The 18,016-nt window shown below is 39.4% G+C and overlaps 1 protein-coding gene across 1 annotated transcript in view; it reads left to right on the top strand.

The window, feature by feature from the left end:
- DNAI3 (dynein axonemal intermediate chain 3) overlaps positions 1 to 18,016 on the top strand; it is a gene marked incomplete at both ends in the record, with an annotated part of 62,364 nt that overhangs the window by 10,019 nt on the left and 34,329 nt on the right. The window contains 7 exons of the mRNA XM_080802107.1: positions 3,048 to 3,164; positions 8,533 to 8,723; positions 9,240 to 9,364; positions 11,465 to 11,554; positions 14,021 to 14,107; positions 14,982 to 15,110; positions 17,577 to 17,650. Of these exons, the coding sequence (XP_080658233.1) occupies positions 3,048 to 3,164; positions 8,533 to 8,723; positions 9,240 to 9,364; positions 11,465 to 11,554; positions 14,021 to 14,107; positions 14,982 to 15,110; positions 17,577 to 17,650 (813 nt within the window). The remainder of the gene's footprint in view (positions 1 to 3,047; positions 3,165 to 8,532; positions 8,724 to 9,239; positions 9,365 to 11,464; positions 11,555 to 14,020; positions 14,108 to 14,981; positions 15,111 to 17,576; positions 17,651 to 18,016) is intronic.

Below are 18,016 nucleotides of genomic sequence, written 5' to 3'. Positions count from 1 at the left end.
TTCTATTCCCCCACCGAAGTGCTCATTCTCCCATATCAAAGCAGATTATGTTAGGTCACTGCCCAAATCTCTTTTCTGGCTCCACACTACATCCAGGGCCCTTAGGATGGCATTAGATCCTCCTTCTTCCATGACAAGGCATGGCCTGCCCCTCCAGCCTTGGCACCCTGTTCTGGAACAAGCTCTTGTGCTCCAGTCCCATGGGCTGCTTCCAGCTTGCAGAATGTCTTCTTTTCCACATCTTCCTGCCCATGCTGCTCCTCTTACATTAGTCTGCAGTTAGGCCACATCATATAACACAAACTTATATTATACTAAAGTGGTGAATATCTCAGATAATATATGAAATATTGAAAGTGAAAAACAGGATGATTGTGTACAGAATGGTTATTGGTATATGGCTTGTTCACCCTCATGATCATGTGGCTGTCTGGGAGCTCTGGCTCACTGCCACCGCCCAGAATCACGAGAGAGGATAGTATAGCAGATCACTAGCCCAGAAAATTCCAAATCCAAAATTCCAAGTACATTTTCTACTGAATGCATATTGCTTTCACTCCATCCTGAAATTAAAAAATCACAAATGGAAGCATCATAAGTTGGGGGCCATCTATAAAAGCAACAACTCCCATTACTGTCTATCCCCTTACTCTTTATTTCTCTTCATGTTACTTAATATGTGTTTGTCATTGTCATTCTTCTCTCACCTCCTGAGAGTGATGTTAGTACCAAAGAAACTTAGACTTTGAGACAAATTTCTAAGCCAAGTCAGCCAGAGATGACTTCTGTGTTCCTGACAGGGTGCAGAAAAGTGAAGAGAATGAGTCAGCCAGGGTCGACTTGGGAGATAGACAGAAAAGGGACAGGGAACTTCCAACAACAGGAACCCAAACCAGAGGACTCTAGATTTAGTAGCCTCTCAATGAATGCTGACTCATACTAAGGACGGTTGTATCTACATAGATGGAGTGAACAGAGAAGTAAGTGAAGGTCGTGGCGCTTAAGATGAAAACAAAATATATGAATCAAAAGGTTCAAATCTAGGTGACTGGGAGGATGCTGGTACTCCTTAACAAGATCAGGAAATCAGGAAGGGTAGCTAGTCTGGGGTAGAGAAGCTAAGAGATACAATTTTGACAGAAGTAAAAAAAATAAATAAATAAAATCAAAGATGAAGTCCAAAGAGGACTGACAGTGAAAGCAAATGTTCAGAGTGATCTTACCACACACTAGGCATTCTTCTAAGCCCTTGGCACACAGCAAGCAATTCTCACAACTGCCCTCTGAGGTAGGCACTATCCCCATTTTACAAATAAAGAAACTGAGGTAAAGCCAGGTTAAAAATGAAAGCTCAATGTTCAGAACATAATTTAAATTGAAGCAGTCGCAAACAGATCTGCTGAGAAATAACAAAACAGCTCAAATTGAAAAAATAGGAGTAACTCTTAGTCATGTTGCCTCTTGGATGAAACCCATAGGTGTCATGTAATTTCTTACTTAATCCTAACTAAACCCCACACTAATGTGTGCTAAAAATTAAGAGATGAAGCTATGATTTGAACTCAGTCTCTCTGATTCCAATACCAACATTCTTTTTTTCCAGCGCTCTGCTTTGTGTTATCGATACTGGGCTAGCTAGGGGGGAAAAGAATGAATTGTTTATTAAACATAAAACTCTCTTTACTCCTTGTTTTTTACTCTTTTTTAAGTATATATATAAATATATATATACACATATATATTATTTGCCTCTCACAGAGACATTTTACTAACATTTGTTCAACACAGAATAAATACAACCCAATATTTTTTGAGCAGTTACAATATGCTAGGCACTGTTTTAGAAGCTTTGCTTGTATTAATGTATTCAATTTACAATGACTCTATGAGCCAGGTGCTTTGAGAATTTCATTTAGAGATGAATAAACAGACACAGAGAGGTTAACTAATTAGCTTGGGGGGGGTCACAAAGCTTGTTAGTGATAAAATGGGGCTTCAAAACCAGGCAGGGTGTCACCAGAGTGCACACTCTTAATGACTGTGCCGTATGACCTTTCTAGAGCCCCATACCCTGAGGTCAAGGAGCTCAGCTGGTCTAGTGGGTGAGACTCTCACTGCCTAAACACAACAAGAGATGTGCAAGGGTGGCGGTGAGCACTGAGGGCAGACTAGATGGAATAAGCTTTCTCCCAGAGATCATGCTGCCATCATTGCTGAAGTGTAAATTGTTTTTATTTTTGTACATAGAGAGCAGAGTTTCTCAGTATCAACTCTACTGACATTTTGGGCTGGATAATTCTTTTTTGTGGGAGTCTATCCTGTGCATTGGAAGGTATTAAACAGCATCCCTGGATTCCACTCACTACATACCAGTAGCATATTCCATTTGTGACAACCAAAAATATTTCTGGATGTCGCCACAAGTTCTCAGGGTGTGGGGGCAGGGTAGGATTGCACTGGTTAGGAAACACTGATTAATGAAATGAAGAGAGAGAGAGTGATGAACAAATGTCGCAAAATGTTAATAACGGATGAATCTGGGTGAAGAGTGTATGAGAGTTCCTTAGATCCTTCTTAACTTTTCTATCAGTTAAAAATATTTAAAGGGGCGCCTGGGTGGCTCAGTTGGTTAAGTGTCTGCCTTCAGCTCGGGCTGTGATCCCAGGGTCCTGGGATCAAGTCCCAAATCTGGCTCCCTGCTCAGCGGGAAGCCTGCTTCTCCCTCTCCCTCTTCCGGCTGCTCTGCCTACTTGTGTTCTCTCTCCATCTCTCTAATAAATAAATAAAATCTAAAAAAATTTTTTTTAAATAAAAAATTTAAAAAATAAGAACTTCTTGATTATGTTGGAAACAAATACATAAGTAGTCAAAGTATTTTAAAAAGGCAGTCAATATCAATTATCTGGGATAAAGAAAAAAATTGAATATATAGAATTTAAATAAAAAATAATATTACTGTCACAGAAAGAAACCTTTGTCCTGCCACAACCTATATTTACTTTCCTTTGATCTAATTTTTGGTATTCCATTTTCTTTTAATGTATTAGGACATATCCCAAAAATGCCACTGTGCAATATTATCCAAGAGAATTATCAGAGGAGGAAAAAGAGACATTTGAACAATCAAAGCCTTTGAGCGACTTTCTGAACAATACGTCTATAAAGTAAGAATTGTATATTAATTTTTTTAAAAAATAAAACATAAAATGTGTATGTGTACCTATAGTGATAGGTCTTTAAAAAAGCAACTCAGCCCATGGTGTCTAGTTAGAGAGTATGAAGACTTATCAGATATGCGTGAGCATGTGACACATTCTGTCTTTCCTTTCTGTTGCCAGGCAACACTCCTAGACCTCCTAAGCTAGGGCCACACCAGTGTTCACCTGGGAGATGTATACACTTGAGTGTGTGAGGATGTTTTCCTCATTACAATTATGATCTTTGTAAATGATAACCTGAATTGGATTCAGATGTACCTTTGTACCTCTTATTCCTTCCCCCTAATTCCTCTCTTGCTACCACTCTTACTGAATCTGAGAGAGAGGTGTTTTCAGAACACACCCCCCCACCCCACGCACACTGTTACTAGGACCCTGGGGTGTCTAAACCAAAGAAGAGCTTGACAAGGTCCTTCAAGTCGACATCAGAATTCAGAGAAGGCGAGCCAGTGGTGCACAGGTCTGCCAGTTGTACCCTGTAGGTTGGTTTCCTTTTCTTTCCAAAACTAAAAATTTGTTGGTCGAGTTGATATGTAGCCCATATGAAGTTTTTTCATTTTTAAGAAAATAACATTAATTCTTTGAGACTTTTAAATATCCTGAAAATTCCAACTCTCAAAAGCTATTACCTATGTCTGGGGGGAATCTGGTTTAAAAATTCACCAGTGATGCAAAGAGAGTACAGTGGACTAGATAAAATCCTTTACATATGTATAGTTATGTTACTCTGGGTCAAGACTTCTTTTTTTTTTTTTTTTTTAAGATTTTATTTATTTATTTGACAGACAGAGATTACAAGTAGGCAGAGAGGCAGGCAGAGAGAGAGGAGGAAGCAGGCTCTCCAGTGAGCAGAGAGCCCGATGCGGGGCTCAATCCCAGAACCCTGGGATCATGACCTGAGCCGAAGGCAGAGGCTTTAACCCACTGAGCCACCCAGGCGCCCCAGGTCAAGACTTCTTATGAAGCTTATTAAAAAGTGGAACAGGGCGCCTAGGTGACTCAGTCGGTGAGGCGTCTGCCTTCAGCTCAGGTAGTGATCCTGGGATCCTGGGATCAGTCCCGCATCAGGCTCCCTGCTCATTGGGGAACCTGCTTCTCCCTCTCGCTCTGCCCCTCCCTTCTGCTCATGTGCACGCATGTGCTCTTTCTCTCAAAATAAATAAAATCTTAAAAAAAAACAAAAACAAAAACAAAATGCAACAAAGAAATATAGTTGTTTCATCAGTGCCTGATGACTGACAGCTGTTCAACAGGCTGTTCCTTGCTGACTCATCATTCACTGTAGCTAGATTGCCTGGGGCCGGCCACCAGAATGACTATGGAATCAAAGCCATGGAGGGCAGAGAGAACACAATGGCTTTTAACAAAGAGCCGGAAACCCAGAGGCAGGAACACAGTCTCTCTTCCCAGGATTTCTGAACTAGTTAGTCTCAGGAGAAGATATTAAACAGCAGAAAAACTGTATATCTATCTCATAGCAAGGGTAGGAGACACACTACAAGGCAGAATTCCATGAAACCTCCAGAAATTGCCAGAGGTTCAGTGCTTTAAGAAGGGGGTTGCTGTTTTGTGGACTCTGCAGCTTGATTAGGGGAAATGAAAATCAGGTGAGTTTACTTCATACTTTGAAACAAGCCTCATTGTCTTGTCTGTTTGGTGACAAAATTAAATGCATTTCTGCTTGGCTACAAAACTAAACAACAAAAACAAAAAGAGAGCATTAACTCTTTGCCACTCATTTATAGGAAGCATGCTACAGTTTTTCCTATGGGGCAATGAGAAAAAAACAAGAGAGCCCAAGGTTTCTGTTTCCCCATATCAAAATTTAGTCCTTAAAATTTTTCCTGTTAAGAATAGTAAAAATGAGAAGTCTATGTACAATCCATTTCAAAGCCATAGATGGCCTATAGCCAATTCTTAATTATCCACAGGGTGTATTATCATTAGAACCGGGTTTTCATTCTTCCCTTTCAGTTGCCATGCTTACAGAGAGAGGAATAGTAAACAGCTTCATAATTCCCTCTCTGAGATGTGGGAAGGAGAAGCCAGAACTATAAGAAAAAAGAGGAAAATTGGCACAGGAATTATAATAGCACCAGTCAAGAATAAATAAACCTACAAATATATCACTGCCAAAGCAACTAAGAAACATTCGTTTCTGGGTTAAGAAAGAAAAAAAACTTAAAAAAAAAAATACTGGGGTGCCTGGGTGGCTCAGCTGGTTAAGCATCTGACTCTTGATTTTACCTCAGGTCACGATCTCAGGGTCCTGGGATCGAGCCCCAAGTCAGGCTCCGCGCTCAGCTCGGAGTCACTTGAGACTTTCTCCCTCTTCCTCTGCCCGCCCCCCACCCCCCACCCTCACTTGATATCTCTCTCTCTCTAAAATTATAGATAAATAAAATCTTTAAAAAAAAAAAAGTACTCACAGGCTCTAACTCAGACAACAGTTTTGCCAGCCTCTGCTTCATTGCCCTCAGAAAGTGGAGTGCAGGGAAATCAAGAAACCGGAAACCAGAGAGAAGGTGCTGTCTTCTCTTTTCCCTTATTAGTCAGTTCCTAGTTCAGTCCAAGAGGGAAGAATTAGGAAATCAGATCAGAGGCCTTGGCTTTTAGTTTGTCTCTTGGGAATTTCTTTCTCATTTAGGCTGAAACAGAAAAAAACAAGATTTTGAGAATGCTAACAAATGCTTCTGCTTGAAGCTCAGACTGGAAAGCTACCCCTCCTGGGTGTTTAAACGTGCATATGCACCACCTGGGGATCTCATCAACATAAAGACTCTGAGTCAGCTGGTTCAGGTGGAGTCTGCGACTGCATTTTTAGCAAACTCCAAGTTATGGTGGTGCTGGGGGTCCATGGACCACACTTTAAGTAGGAAGGTGCTAGTGTGGAAGGTAACGTACAAGAAGAATTTAACAAAGAGTAACCAATTAAGCAGTGAACGGTAGTGTTCATTCTTAACAACAGGGGTATTAAAGGCCACCCTGTTTAATTACATTCTTAGGAGTATCAATTATAATATTTCGAGCTTATATTTAATTGTCTAAGTAAAGGAGGTTTTTTCCTTATTTAAGGAAATTCATAATCAAGACCCCCCTCTTTGAGCTTACTATACCTATTAAAAAACCAAGCTATTTGGACTCCCAATCAGTAGGGTAGAAGGCTGAGTGGCACTTTAATGGTGGGAAAGTTCCAAAGGCCATGTGAGTGACCTGAGCTTTCACATCTACCCATATGCAGGGGCAATCAACATGACAGAAAATTATAGTAACTATTTTTTGGTTTTGTTTTTTGTCTGTTTATGGTACTGCTTCTTTCAAGAACGTACCTCATTTTCATATTATAAATAAGTAACTGAGTAATGGTGGAATAAGTTGGTCAAACTCACAGAAAACAGTTATAAGATCTAGAAAACAATATTTATACGCAAACATACACATAATTACTTGAAGGCTCAGGAGAGTAACCAAAAATAAGCAGAAACTGGAGGGGAGAAAGATGAGATTTGCAAGTCTGCAGGGTTTTTTCTATAATTATTGCCTAATCCATAGGAGGCTCAGGTGACAGAAACCTGTAGCCTTACAGGTCTGTGAAGGGGCAGAATAACCAAATAGGAGAAAGTCATGGAAGAAAGGGAATCCCAGATAAGCCAAGACCCCAGATCTACATTAAAAAATCTAATCAGACCCTAGGCTGTAGAACTCTAGGGCAGTCCAGAACAACCAGCATCTAGAAGCTGAAAAACTGGCAGAGATTTCAGCTGTTGTTCTACACAGAGAAGATAACATTTGGAGTTCGAGTCTAGAACAAATTTCTCATTTTCAAGGAACAAAAGAGAACGCAGGTCTGCACAACGTATCATTTATAACAATCAGTTTCATTAAATATGTAAAGTCACTAAACATGTGAAGAAGCAGGAAAATGGGACTCTCAGGTTCTTCCTGATAAGACCTCTGGCACCAAATGAAGGGTTTTTTTTTCCCCCAACACCGAGTATGTACCTTCTCCAACACCAATTCTCTAACTCTCACATGCTATCTGGAGTTAGTACAGACTCCACAAGTTAAGGGGCTTAGTCTCACAAGCCAGCCCCAACTTCAGACGCCAGTCTCAAGTCCCAGGGGGGCTATGCTTCTGACTGACCAGCTATAAATCAGTTTGATAATTCTCCAGAATGACTCATTTAACTCAGGAAAGGGCTCTCCTTACTATTACCAGTTCGTTGTAAAGGATACGACTCAGGAGGAACCAAATGGAAGAGATGCACAGGACAAGTGATTGGGGGTGGGAGGTTGGGGGGACACGCTAGCCCCCTGGCACTGTCGAGTACTCACCGAGTTGGGAGCTCCTATAGTAACTTTTAGGACAGGAACTTGTTTAGTCAGGGCCCTAGGCTACCAAGAGATGAGCCTAGCACTCAGATTGTTCTTGGAAGGGCAATATTAGCCTTGTTAGCAGGATAAGTCTTAATTTTAGGGACTGCATCATGCATTGCAGGTTTAGTAATAGAATTAAACACATTAACCCTCCCAGGCACTATGATAACTAAAACCACCACCACCACTATCACACACACGTGCACACATGCGCACACACACACATCACACCTCTAACCTCCATATATCGCCTCTTGAGAATCTTCTATTTTAAATTTTATATATACAATATATAAATATATATTCTACTCCTGGTTAATATATAACCCTAAATACATAAGTGTGTGTGTGTGTATCCCTAATGATATCTTTGTATAATAATTAGTATATATGAACATTCAGTACCGAATATGGCTAAGAAAATTGCTTTTTCTGTCAGTTTGGGGTTTCCAGGAAGCGAACAAGACCAAGTTTAAAGTAGAGGCTTAGAGGGTGCTGCTGTATGAAAATTATTTTTAAAAGAAGCAGGACTGGGCAAGGAGAGCTTCGGCAAGGGCTAGGGCAAGCCCATCAGGGAGCTCCAAGGGCAAGACAGCTTGTGGGAGGACTCCTGCTGGAGGCAGAGTAGGGTCCCTGCAGCTGCCGGCCTGGTCAGGGGCCTGGGAGAGCACAGCCTGGGCCTGGAAGCCAGAGAGATCATGAAGATGCTCCAGGCTGTCAGCTAACACCCTCCTGGCACTAGAAGTTCTGAGTAGCCCACAGCCAGTATTTTTTTCTCCGAAGTCATTTATTTCACATGGGGGTAATCATCAGTTACCAGATATATCTGAGAACATTTTTTTCTTTCCATATAAATGAAAGAGGACCTGACGAAAGATATATCATTGAATAGTAAAATCCAACATCTTGTGCTTTTTTTTTTTTTTAAACGAAATAGTGTTGAAATAGCCCTGCAGCAAAATGAAATCATGAACACATTTATCGATGACTGGAAGTGCCTGGCAGAAGAAGAAAGCACCTTTGGAGACAAAACTGATACCCACTTGAAAGAGTACCAGTCCTTTACCGACCTCCATAACCTAACGGAGAAGATGGTCACCTCCGTCTCCTGGCATCCGACCGTCTATGGTGAGATGAACATGACTGCGGTTCTCTTTGGTGATGCGCAGAAATAGTCTGTTACTTTTCTAGTAAAATGACAAGCTAGCTCGGTTTCTCAGTTGCAATAAGATGGCTTACAGCCACGAAGTGCACCTGCCAAGAGCTTTCGGCACCGCTCTGGTCCTGTGTTCTCCCAGCACCTCACTGTGGTTTCTACAAGGACAGAACCAGAGCTCAAGCCAGGGAAGTGATGGGCTCAGGTCACCCAGTCGGTGCAGTGCTGAATCTGGATTTGCCTCAACCTGTTGGGACTCCCAAGGCTGGCTCCGTTGCCCCTCCCCCATTCTCTTCCTCTCTGATTACTGGACAAGAGAGAACAGTATTACACAGTAGAACTCTAGAACTCTTGGTGTCTTATTGAATATATTTATTCAAATTTCATCACAATGGAAATGAATAGTGACTATGTTGAGCAGCAAAACTAAAAATATTTCTCTATGTACAGTTGCTGCAGATTTTAACTTCTAATTGTGTTTCAATCAGGCCTAATAGCTGTGTCTGTGGCTGTACGACTCTCCTTTGAAGAGAGAGTCCACTTTTCTGGTAAATTATTGCTGCAACCATCACTGATTCTTTTCTGGAGTTTCTCTGATCCCATACATCCTCAGGTAATTTTTTTTTAACATCCTCAGATAATTAAGGAGAGTTGTCCACATAGTCTAAACATTTCAAAACTATGTTCACATTTATCTCCAGCAGTTTTAATTGCAAAGTACTTTGTAACCACTTAATATGGTAAGTGTTTATTAAGTTAGGCTTCTTCAATTCAGAATTTGTCATCAATTTGAGTAAAACTTAAGTTTACCCTTAGTTTATTGAACAAATCAACATGTTATTTTTTCAAAAACGATTTTAAGAGGACTGTTTAACCAATTTTAAAAAGCAAACTCTTTCAGGGGGTTTATTTAAATACTATTTGTTCAAATGCAAATAGATTTTAATTTCACATGAATTCCGTCAGTTCTGAGAATCACCAGTAGGTGACAGTAATGAGTACAGATGCCTGCGTGGGAAACAAGGCAGAGGAGTAGGGACTATGGCCCTGGAGAGTGGACAGTACATCTGTGGGGATGTTACTCTTCAGCTTGCTTGTTGCCAGGTGGTCTTACTTGGTTTCAAGTATCCAGATCAGAATTTTTGAGTGAAATTTCCCAATTTTTAAATAGTTCAACTAAAACCAAACCAAAGACACAATTCAAATAAAACAGGGCTGAGGGCTGGGTTTGCCCCACAGAGTTCTATTTCTATCAGCTGCTCAAAAAGAGTTTTGCTTAGGGGGAAGATGCTTTATAGTATTAGATTAGGGTTTTTTTTTTTTTTAATGTGCTTAAATATATTTTGTTTCTATAAAGTATTGTATAACTAAGGATTTCCCTAATAAAGCCTAGCCTTTCCTTCTACCTTCTTCCCTAATTCATCTGAATTCAGGCAGTTTTACTATAATAGATTCTAGCACTTGAATTATTATAGACCTAGAGATCAAAAATGACAGATCTCTAGTTCTTTCTTATCAGCCCAATTACCACAAAAATGGCAAGTAGAGGTTTTCTAACATTTTCTAATGGACTAGGATCATTCTCCAGTCCACATCATGGAAGTGTGGCTGAACTTTCAGGCAAATTAGGAAGAGGAAAAAAAGAACCTTTCTTCTATTTTGAAGAATAGCTTTAAAAAGACAGGCAAATGATTTCTTTTACCTTAGTTCAATCAAAACTATAAAAAAAATTTTTTTTAAAGATTTTATTTATTTATTTGACAGACAGAGAGATCACAAGTAGGCAGAGAGGCAGGCAGGGAGAGAAAGAGGAAGAAGCAGGCTCCCTGCTGAGCAGAGATTCCCGACGCAGGGCTCCATCCCAGGACCCTGAGATCATGACCTGAGCCGAAGGCAGAGGCTTAACCCACTGAGCCACCCAGGCGCCCCAAGAAAATATTTTAAAAATTTATTTTAAAAGTAGAAGTCTCTCTAGAAGCCACAGAGTACCAGATAAAGACAATTCACTCCAATCCCAGTCTGAAACTAGCTCAGTGGTGGCTCACCAATGGCCTCTGAAGCCCATATTTTTGATGGTCTTGTTTAAGGAAGAGCAGTAGCCATGCTTGTATTGTGCCTGGTGCCAACACATTAGCACAGGTGCCCCTGCGATTACTGTACCTATTCCTTCACTCTGGAATATTCCTTGCAGGGCTTCCTTCTTACCCCCCAGTACTTGAGTTTGTCCACTTTCTGGGTCCTACATTATTTTAAATTTTGAGATATTATCACTGGCAATATCTCTTATCTTTTCTCATCCAACATATTTTCTTTTTGAGCACTCACTCTGTGCCAGGTTAGCTAGAGAGCAGGGAACAAAACAGGCAAGTAGCTTGTCCTCACGAAGCTAACATTTACCCTTCTCAGAAACACTAAGCTTAGTCTTTTTGTTTATAAAAAATTGTAACATCTCTCAGCAGTGACCCATGGAGGGTGGAGGAAGGAGAGACCTGGGCCCCTGGAGAACAGACCTCTCTCATACACATAGACAAAGTTCACAAAATTCAGCAGAAGCAATTTCTCATCCACAGGTGCAATTCTGGGAATGGACTCTATGTCCACTTTTCATATAGATGGCTATGAAATTCAACTTGTGACTGTCTTAATATTACTTTCTCACTAAGATCTTAATCGATTTTCTCATTTTGTCTTGAATTTGGGGGGTTTACTTTAGTTAATGCTGGAGAGTCCAGATGACATCTTTTGCTTCAAGTTCTGTCCAAGTGACCCTAATATCATTGCTGGAGGCTGCATAAATGGGCAGGTAAGTATGGATTTTTCCCAACTATTTATTGATTTGGATAACATCCTGTCATATGTTTTGATTGGTAGTTTTTCTTAAACTTAAGGATTCAATTTGGCAGAAGGAAGTATGCCAATTGTGTGCCAAGAACTGGGGTATATGGTGTGTTAGACATGGTATCAGGGCTCAAGGTGTCCACAGGGTAATCTAGTTATAACTGGAACAAAATTGAGTCAAATCTGTTTGTATTCATGGAACAGAGTCGTGTATTACACAAGATTCTGTGGAATAACAAAAAACACAAGCATTCTTGGTCAAGAGTCCTCTTCTGAATTTTCTCTAGAGGTAGGAGTTGGCAATGATCCAGAATTTGAACAGAAAGTCACTGGGAAAAGGTATTTATATTACTGAATTCCTGTGTATACAATTTGATACCATATTTGTTTTCTTCTTTTTAAGTTATCTAATTTTTTTAGACTTTATTTATTCATGAGAGATGGAGAGAGAGAGAGAGAGAGAGAGGCAGAGGCAGAAGCAAACTCCCTAAGGAGCAGGGAGCCCAATGTGGGACTCAATCTCAGGACCCTGGAAACATGATCTAGCCAAAGGCAGATGCTTACCCATCTGAGCCATCCAGAAGCACATTAAGTTATCTAATTTATATGAAATTTAGATCCTATCCTCCAATAGCCTGTTTCTCCAATAAAGCAAAACAAAAATCTTAAAGCTGTTTCATGATCAGAATTTAAATTTACTGTGACCAGTGAGTTTGACCATTAACAGTATATGGTCTTTCTATGTTTGGCTATGAAAACTTCCTTGTGATTAAAAATTTAAGTGTCTATAGTGGGGATGCCAGGTTGACTTGGTCGGTTGAGTGTCTGACTCTTGGTTTCAGCTCAGGTCATGATCTCAGGGCCGTGAGATTGAGCCCCACATTGGGCTCCACACTCAGCTAGGAGTCTGCTTGAGATCCTTTCCCCCTCCCCCTTGCCCCTGCCCCACACTCTCGTTCTCTCTCTCTCTCTCTCTCAAATTAATACATCTTTTAAAAAAAATAAATGTCTACATCATCTATGACTATTTGTCTGGAACCAAAACAACCAAGAAAATAAATTTTCCCCCTCAGTTTTATTCAACAGTAACTGGTAGTCATAATGATGACCCAGAGCCCATCCTCCAAGCCCTGCAAATCCTGAAATGCTTTTTGTTACTCATTATGAAGGTGATACAACTCTAAGAATATTTTAGAAAAGGGGTGCCTGGCTGGCTCAGTCAAAGAGCATGTGACTCTTGATCTCGGGGTTGTGAGTTCAAGCCCCATGTTAGGTTGTAGAGATTACATACATATATGCATGTATGCATAAATAAATAAATAAATACTTTTTAAAAAAGAATATTTTAGAAAAGCAAATGATGAAAATAAGATCACTCACAATTCTGTAATCCTGACATCTTGTTAAGAGTATTGAAATGACTTTTAATCATTGAAAATTAATCTAATTTAATGTTGCATATTCTAGTTTATTCTCATTTTTCCAAAAATTGCCATCCATGTATATGCAAACTTGGAGTTGGCTAGAATATTCAATTAAGTAGAAATCATCATTTTCCAGCCTTTTTGGACAACTGAGTGTTTGTACTACTTCTGGAGAACAAGCAAAGCAGCTCTTCCCACAGTCACAGCATATTCTCAAAGACAGAGGAAGAGACTGTCATGTGGGATATTTCTGCACACGCAGATGGCATAGAAATTTCCCAAAGCAGAGGAAATTGCATACTGTTTATCGTGGAGTTAAAAAAAAATACTAGCCTTTATTAACATAAGCACAAGCACAAAAATCAACGTGCTAAAAATATTTTTATAGAGAAGAAAACATTCTTTGTCGTGTTAGCTTTAAAAGTTGCTGACTCAGGGGGCACCTGGGTGGCTCAGTGGGTTAAGCCTCTGCCTTCGGCTCAGGTCATGATCCCAGGGTCCTGGGATTGAGTCCCCCATCGGGCTCTCTGCTTGGCAGGGAGCCTGCTTCCTCCTCTCTCTCTGCTAGCCTCTCTGCCTACTTCTCTCTGTCAAATAAGTAAAATTAAAAAAAAAAAAAACTTAATGAAAAAAAAAAAGTTGCTGACTCAGTTGCCTGGGTGGCTCAGTTGTTAAGCCTCTGCCTTTGGCCCAGGTCTCGATCCCAGGGTCCTGGGATTGAGCCCCACATTGGGCTCCCTGCTCAGCGGGAAGCCTGTTCTTCCTCTCTCACTCCTCCTGCTTGTGTTCCCTCTCTCGCTGTCTCTCTCTTCTCTGTCAAATAAATAAAATCTTTAAAAAAGAAAAAAGTTGCTGACTTACTAAAGATGTAGGCTAAATTTGATTTATCCTTCAAGGTGACTGATTCATCAGAGTGCATGCCAATACCAATGGGTTTTAAAAAATCCTTAAGACCCAGTGAGCTATTTCCTGAAGATGTGTTCTAATAATATTTATTTCTGTTTTAGATTGTCATGTGGGACATTTCTGCGCATGCAGATCGCATAGAAAACATCAAGACAGGCGGTAGTAGAAGTAAAAAAGTCACGCTCAAGGTTAGCTTTTTATGACTTTTCACTTGCAAGTTTCTTCAATTCAGGGGTTTATCAAAAAGTACATAACAGAACTGCCAAGCTACACAAAGAGTCGATATAGGGGGAAAAAAGTATTATTTCCCACACCTTCACATCTGTTTGTGGATTTGTTCTGAATTTCTTTTATGTAGGCCTGGGATTAAAAAATCAATAAAACAAGTCGCTTGACCTACCTGAGGATGTTAAGTTATTTTTTGTTGTTCCTAAATAAAATAAAGGGCCCAAGTGACTTGCCTGAAGTGATGTCATGGAAAGACCATGGGACAGAAGGACAATGTGCGTAGGCTCTAGACTGCAGTCCTGTGAGTTGGGACACGTCTTCTCACCTCAGCAGGCATCAGTTTTCTCCTGTGTAGAATGAAGGGGTTACAATCCTTTCTGATAATCACATACTATGATTTTGTGAAGCTGTGGATGCTGCCAAGAGGATTGAGGAAAGACTCCTCAGCTCCTGACACAGTACTCATCCACCATATTGCACACCTCTGGCCCCACTTCTTCAACCTGAACACCGACTGGCCTTCACCAAGACGTTGTGGGCAAGGCCCTCTATGCATGCATGAAACACTCCTTTAAAAATGGGACCTCATTGATACTTTAGGGAGTAGGTCAATCATTCTTGTTAAGTTTAGAGATGAAACCTTAGACTAAATTGAAGGGAAAATACCAATCTTATTACCTAACTACATTTTGCATTGAAACACTAGTTTCAATGTTTTTCTTTGACCTAGTATTTCTACAAGTTATTAATTCTAACTGGAATAATGAGTAAAGTGTGAATTCACTCGTTAGCTGTCTGAATTGAGCACACAACTTTCTTTTCACATTTTTCCAGCCTATGTTTCTCCTTGAACCAGACAGTAATAAAGAAGCAATGTATATCAGACATTGTGCGGTCTCCTCAATAGAAAGTGGTCATAAGAAAGTAATTACAGATATACATTGGCTGTCTGACACATTTGAGGTGAGTCTTGATGTTCTCATAATTTTCTCCTGCTGGATTGTACATTTCAGAAGATTTTATTCAAAGAGCATGTTTTAAGTCAACAGTTCATTTACATTTAAATCATAAAATGTTTCCTGAGAATAAGGCCAGTGTTTCAACTTGAATGGCTGATAAACCACTAAAAAATGTAGGTGGTGTCAACAATGATAAAATACAATGATAAAATACAATAGTGGAGAAGATAAGACTTTGATATGTAAAAATAGAGTACAAATATTTTACACCATCAGTGTTTGTGGATTTAAAATTTATGATTTCAGCAATTGGAGCAGGCAACTCTGAAGATCTCTGACATACAGTAATGTGTTATTTTGCCAACGCAATTTTGAACTAACTGCACCGTGAGGCTGGTAGGTGAAAAATAATCATGCAGTGAATGAGTCCAGCTGAGTGCCCAGCATCTGCAATGTAGTTTGGCTTCGTAGTTCTGTACCTGACTCACTAAGTCTGGTGTTAGTGAACTTGGAAACTGGTAAGCTCCCCAAATGTTTCCTACAAGCACACTAAGGGTCCACTGTGTACTTTGAGAATATTAAAGAATATTATGACAAAGTAGAGTTATAAAGGGTAATTAGCCCTTCAACATACTCAAATGGATTATCCCAAAGCAACAATACTTTGAAAAGTTATAATGAACAAAAACAAATAGCCCAGACAGTTTCTATTACCTCTAAGAGTTTAACATGGGGTAATGGAAGGAACTCTCTGTTCCAACTTCATCTCAGCTCACACAGTACACACAAATTAATTCAGATGATTATAAATTTAAATAAAAATAACAAATACAGGAAAAATATAATAAAGATCAAAATAGAATACCATAGAATGCTATATTTCTGGGTTGGAGATAGTTTCTAAGCTAATTAATATTGAAAGAAATTCAAAACATACACATGTAAATTTCTAAGCTAACAAAGAGCAAACAACAAAATGGAGAAAAATATTGGTCTAAAATATGGTAAATACAAAATTTCCAGTAAATAAAACATATACTAGAAAACAATGAGTAGATAAACATGAAAATCATTCATGCTTTCTAATATCAAATAAATTAATAATAAAGCAACAGTAATATACTATTTTGGACCATTTAATTTTTAAATAAAAATTTAATAAATAATAATGCCCTGTGTTAGAAAGGATGCAGTGGTGAAACCAGTAAACTCTAACACTGCTGGTTCCAACATAAAACTTCTGGAATACAATTAGGGTGGTTCTTAAATCATCCAAATTTTCGACTTTTTGAACAGTAATTCAAATTTTGGGAATTCATAGTAAGAAATAATCAATTTGTGCCTCAATAAACAACATTACATGCACATCTTAATAAATTATATCAAAATGATTCATGAAAAAATACTGGAAAAGAATACAGGTAGAATTATATTTGATATTAAACCTATTTTTCAGATTTCTATAATATTACGTTGTTGTTGTTGTTGTTTAAATCGTTAAAACGTGAAAGTCCAGAGCAAGCACACTTCTGGGGTCTCGCACTTCCTACAGCAGAGAAGACTCAGTAGAGGGAGAGGCAACATGGACTCTGGATTGCTTATCAGATGAGTAGAAGTTGGCAGCATTTGGGAACCAGAGAGCATTTGGGCTCCTGTGTCCTCCACCAGATCCCCAGGGTCTTAGTTCCTGGGACACCTACTGGCCTTAGCAGTGCAGCACCTTTATCCTTCCTCCCACCCACTACTTTCACTGCTTATTTGCTGCTGGAACCCCTACCTTTGATTACTATCTTGCTCATCCGTCCTACCAGGAAAGTAGAGAATTAGGAAAAGTCATGTTTCCCTACTGATTCAAGAGTGGCATCTTCATAGATTGCCACAAAACCTTTCACCTTGTTTCAAAGCGAGCTAGTTGGAACTTGGAACCTTCTAGGACCCTGAGGAGCGAACCATTTACTCTCCTTGGACTCTTGCCTGTGCTAGGTGACTCTTGGTATCTAAAGTAACACTAAATGTCTTCTCTACTAACCTTATCTGCTTAATAATCTCATAAAAACTCCTATGTTCTATTCCACCATTAATAGTAAAAAACAAAAGAGTCTGCGTTTCTAATTATAATGGATAACGAAATTGTGATACACCATCGATAATTATAAAACTGTTAAAATGACTTATGAGTACACAGGTTTAAGTGTTCAAATAACATCAACTGAAAAATCTAAGGATAGAAATTTTTATGCATGCTAGTTTAAACTACGTAAAAATATTTCTGTGAAAAAAGATTGGAAAAATACCTTGTAGAATTCCATTTTATGTTAAAACTTTTTCTTCAAATTTCTGTGTTATTGTTATATTCTTTTAATAAAAATTAAAATAAAGAAAAAATATTAAAAGATTAAAACACTATGAGAAAAGTCATTATGTCCTAGGTACAAAGAACTTACTTCTTGTGTCTTTAAAAAAAACACAGATTAACAGATTGGGCGCTGTCTTTGAGAATCGAAATGGAATATGCTGTCAACTTGTCACGTGTTCAGCTGATTGGTATGTCTTTGTTAGTGTTCTTGGGTCAATTTCAAAGTCGGAGTGGGTGGGGAGGAAGGTTACCCCACCCTTCTACCAAGCAATACTCTGGACACCAGCTGGGTGTCTCACAACTCCACTTAATTCTGACACTATCCACCAGGATTCACAGGTTAAGGTTCAGTCCTACAGGACTGCTCTCTGGAACTCCTCCCCCCTACCCTTACCCAGTCCCCTGCCAGCCACCTCAGAGGCCAGTCACAAACCCAGGTCGTTAGCTGTACTTCTGACTGACTGGCTGTAGATTGGAGGTTCCCAAGATTCCTCCTCAGGTTGGATTAACTTGCTAGAGTGGCTCACAGAACTCAGAGAAACATTTTACTTACT

This window comes from Martes martes (genome assembly GCF_963455335.1).
Source record: "Martes martes genome assembly, chromosome: 4".
Lineage (NCBI taxonomy): Eukaryota > Metazoa > Chordata > Mammalia > Carnivora > Mustelidae > Martes > Martes martes.
The sequence above is the reverse complement of the archived record's forward strand: the minus strand, read 5'-3'. Positions and strand labels throughout refer to the sequence as shown.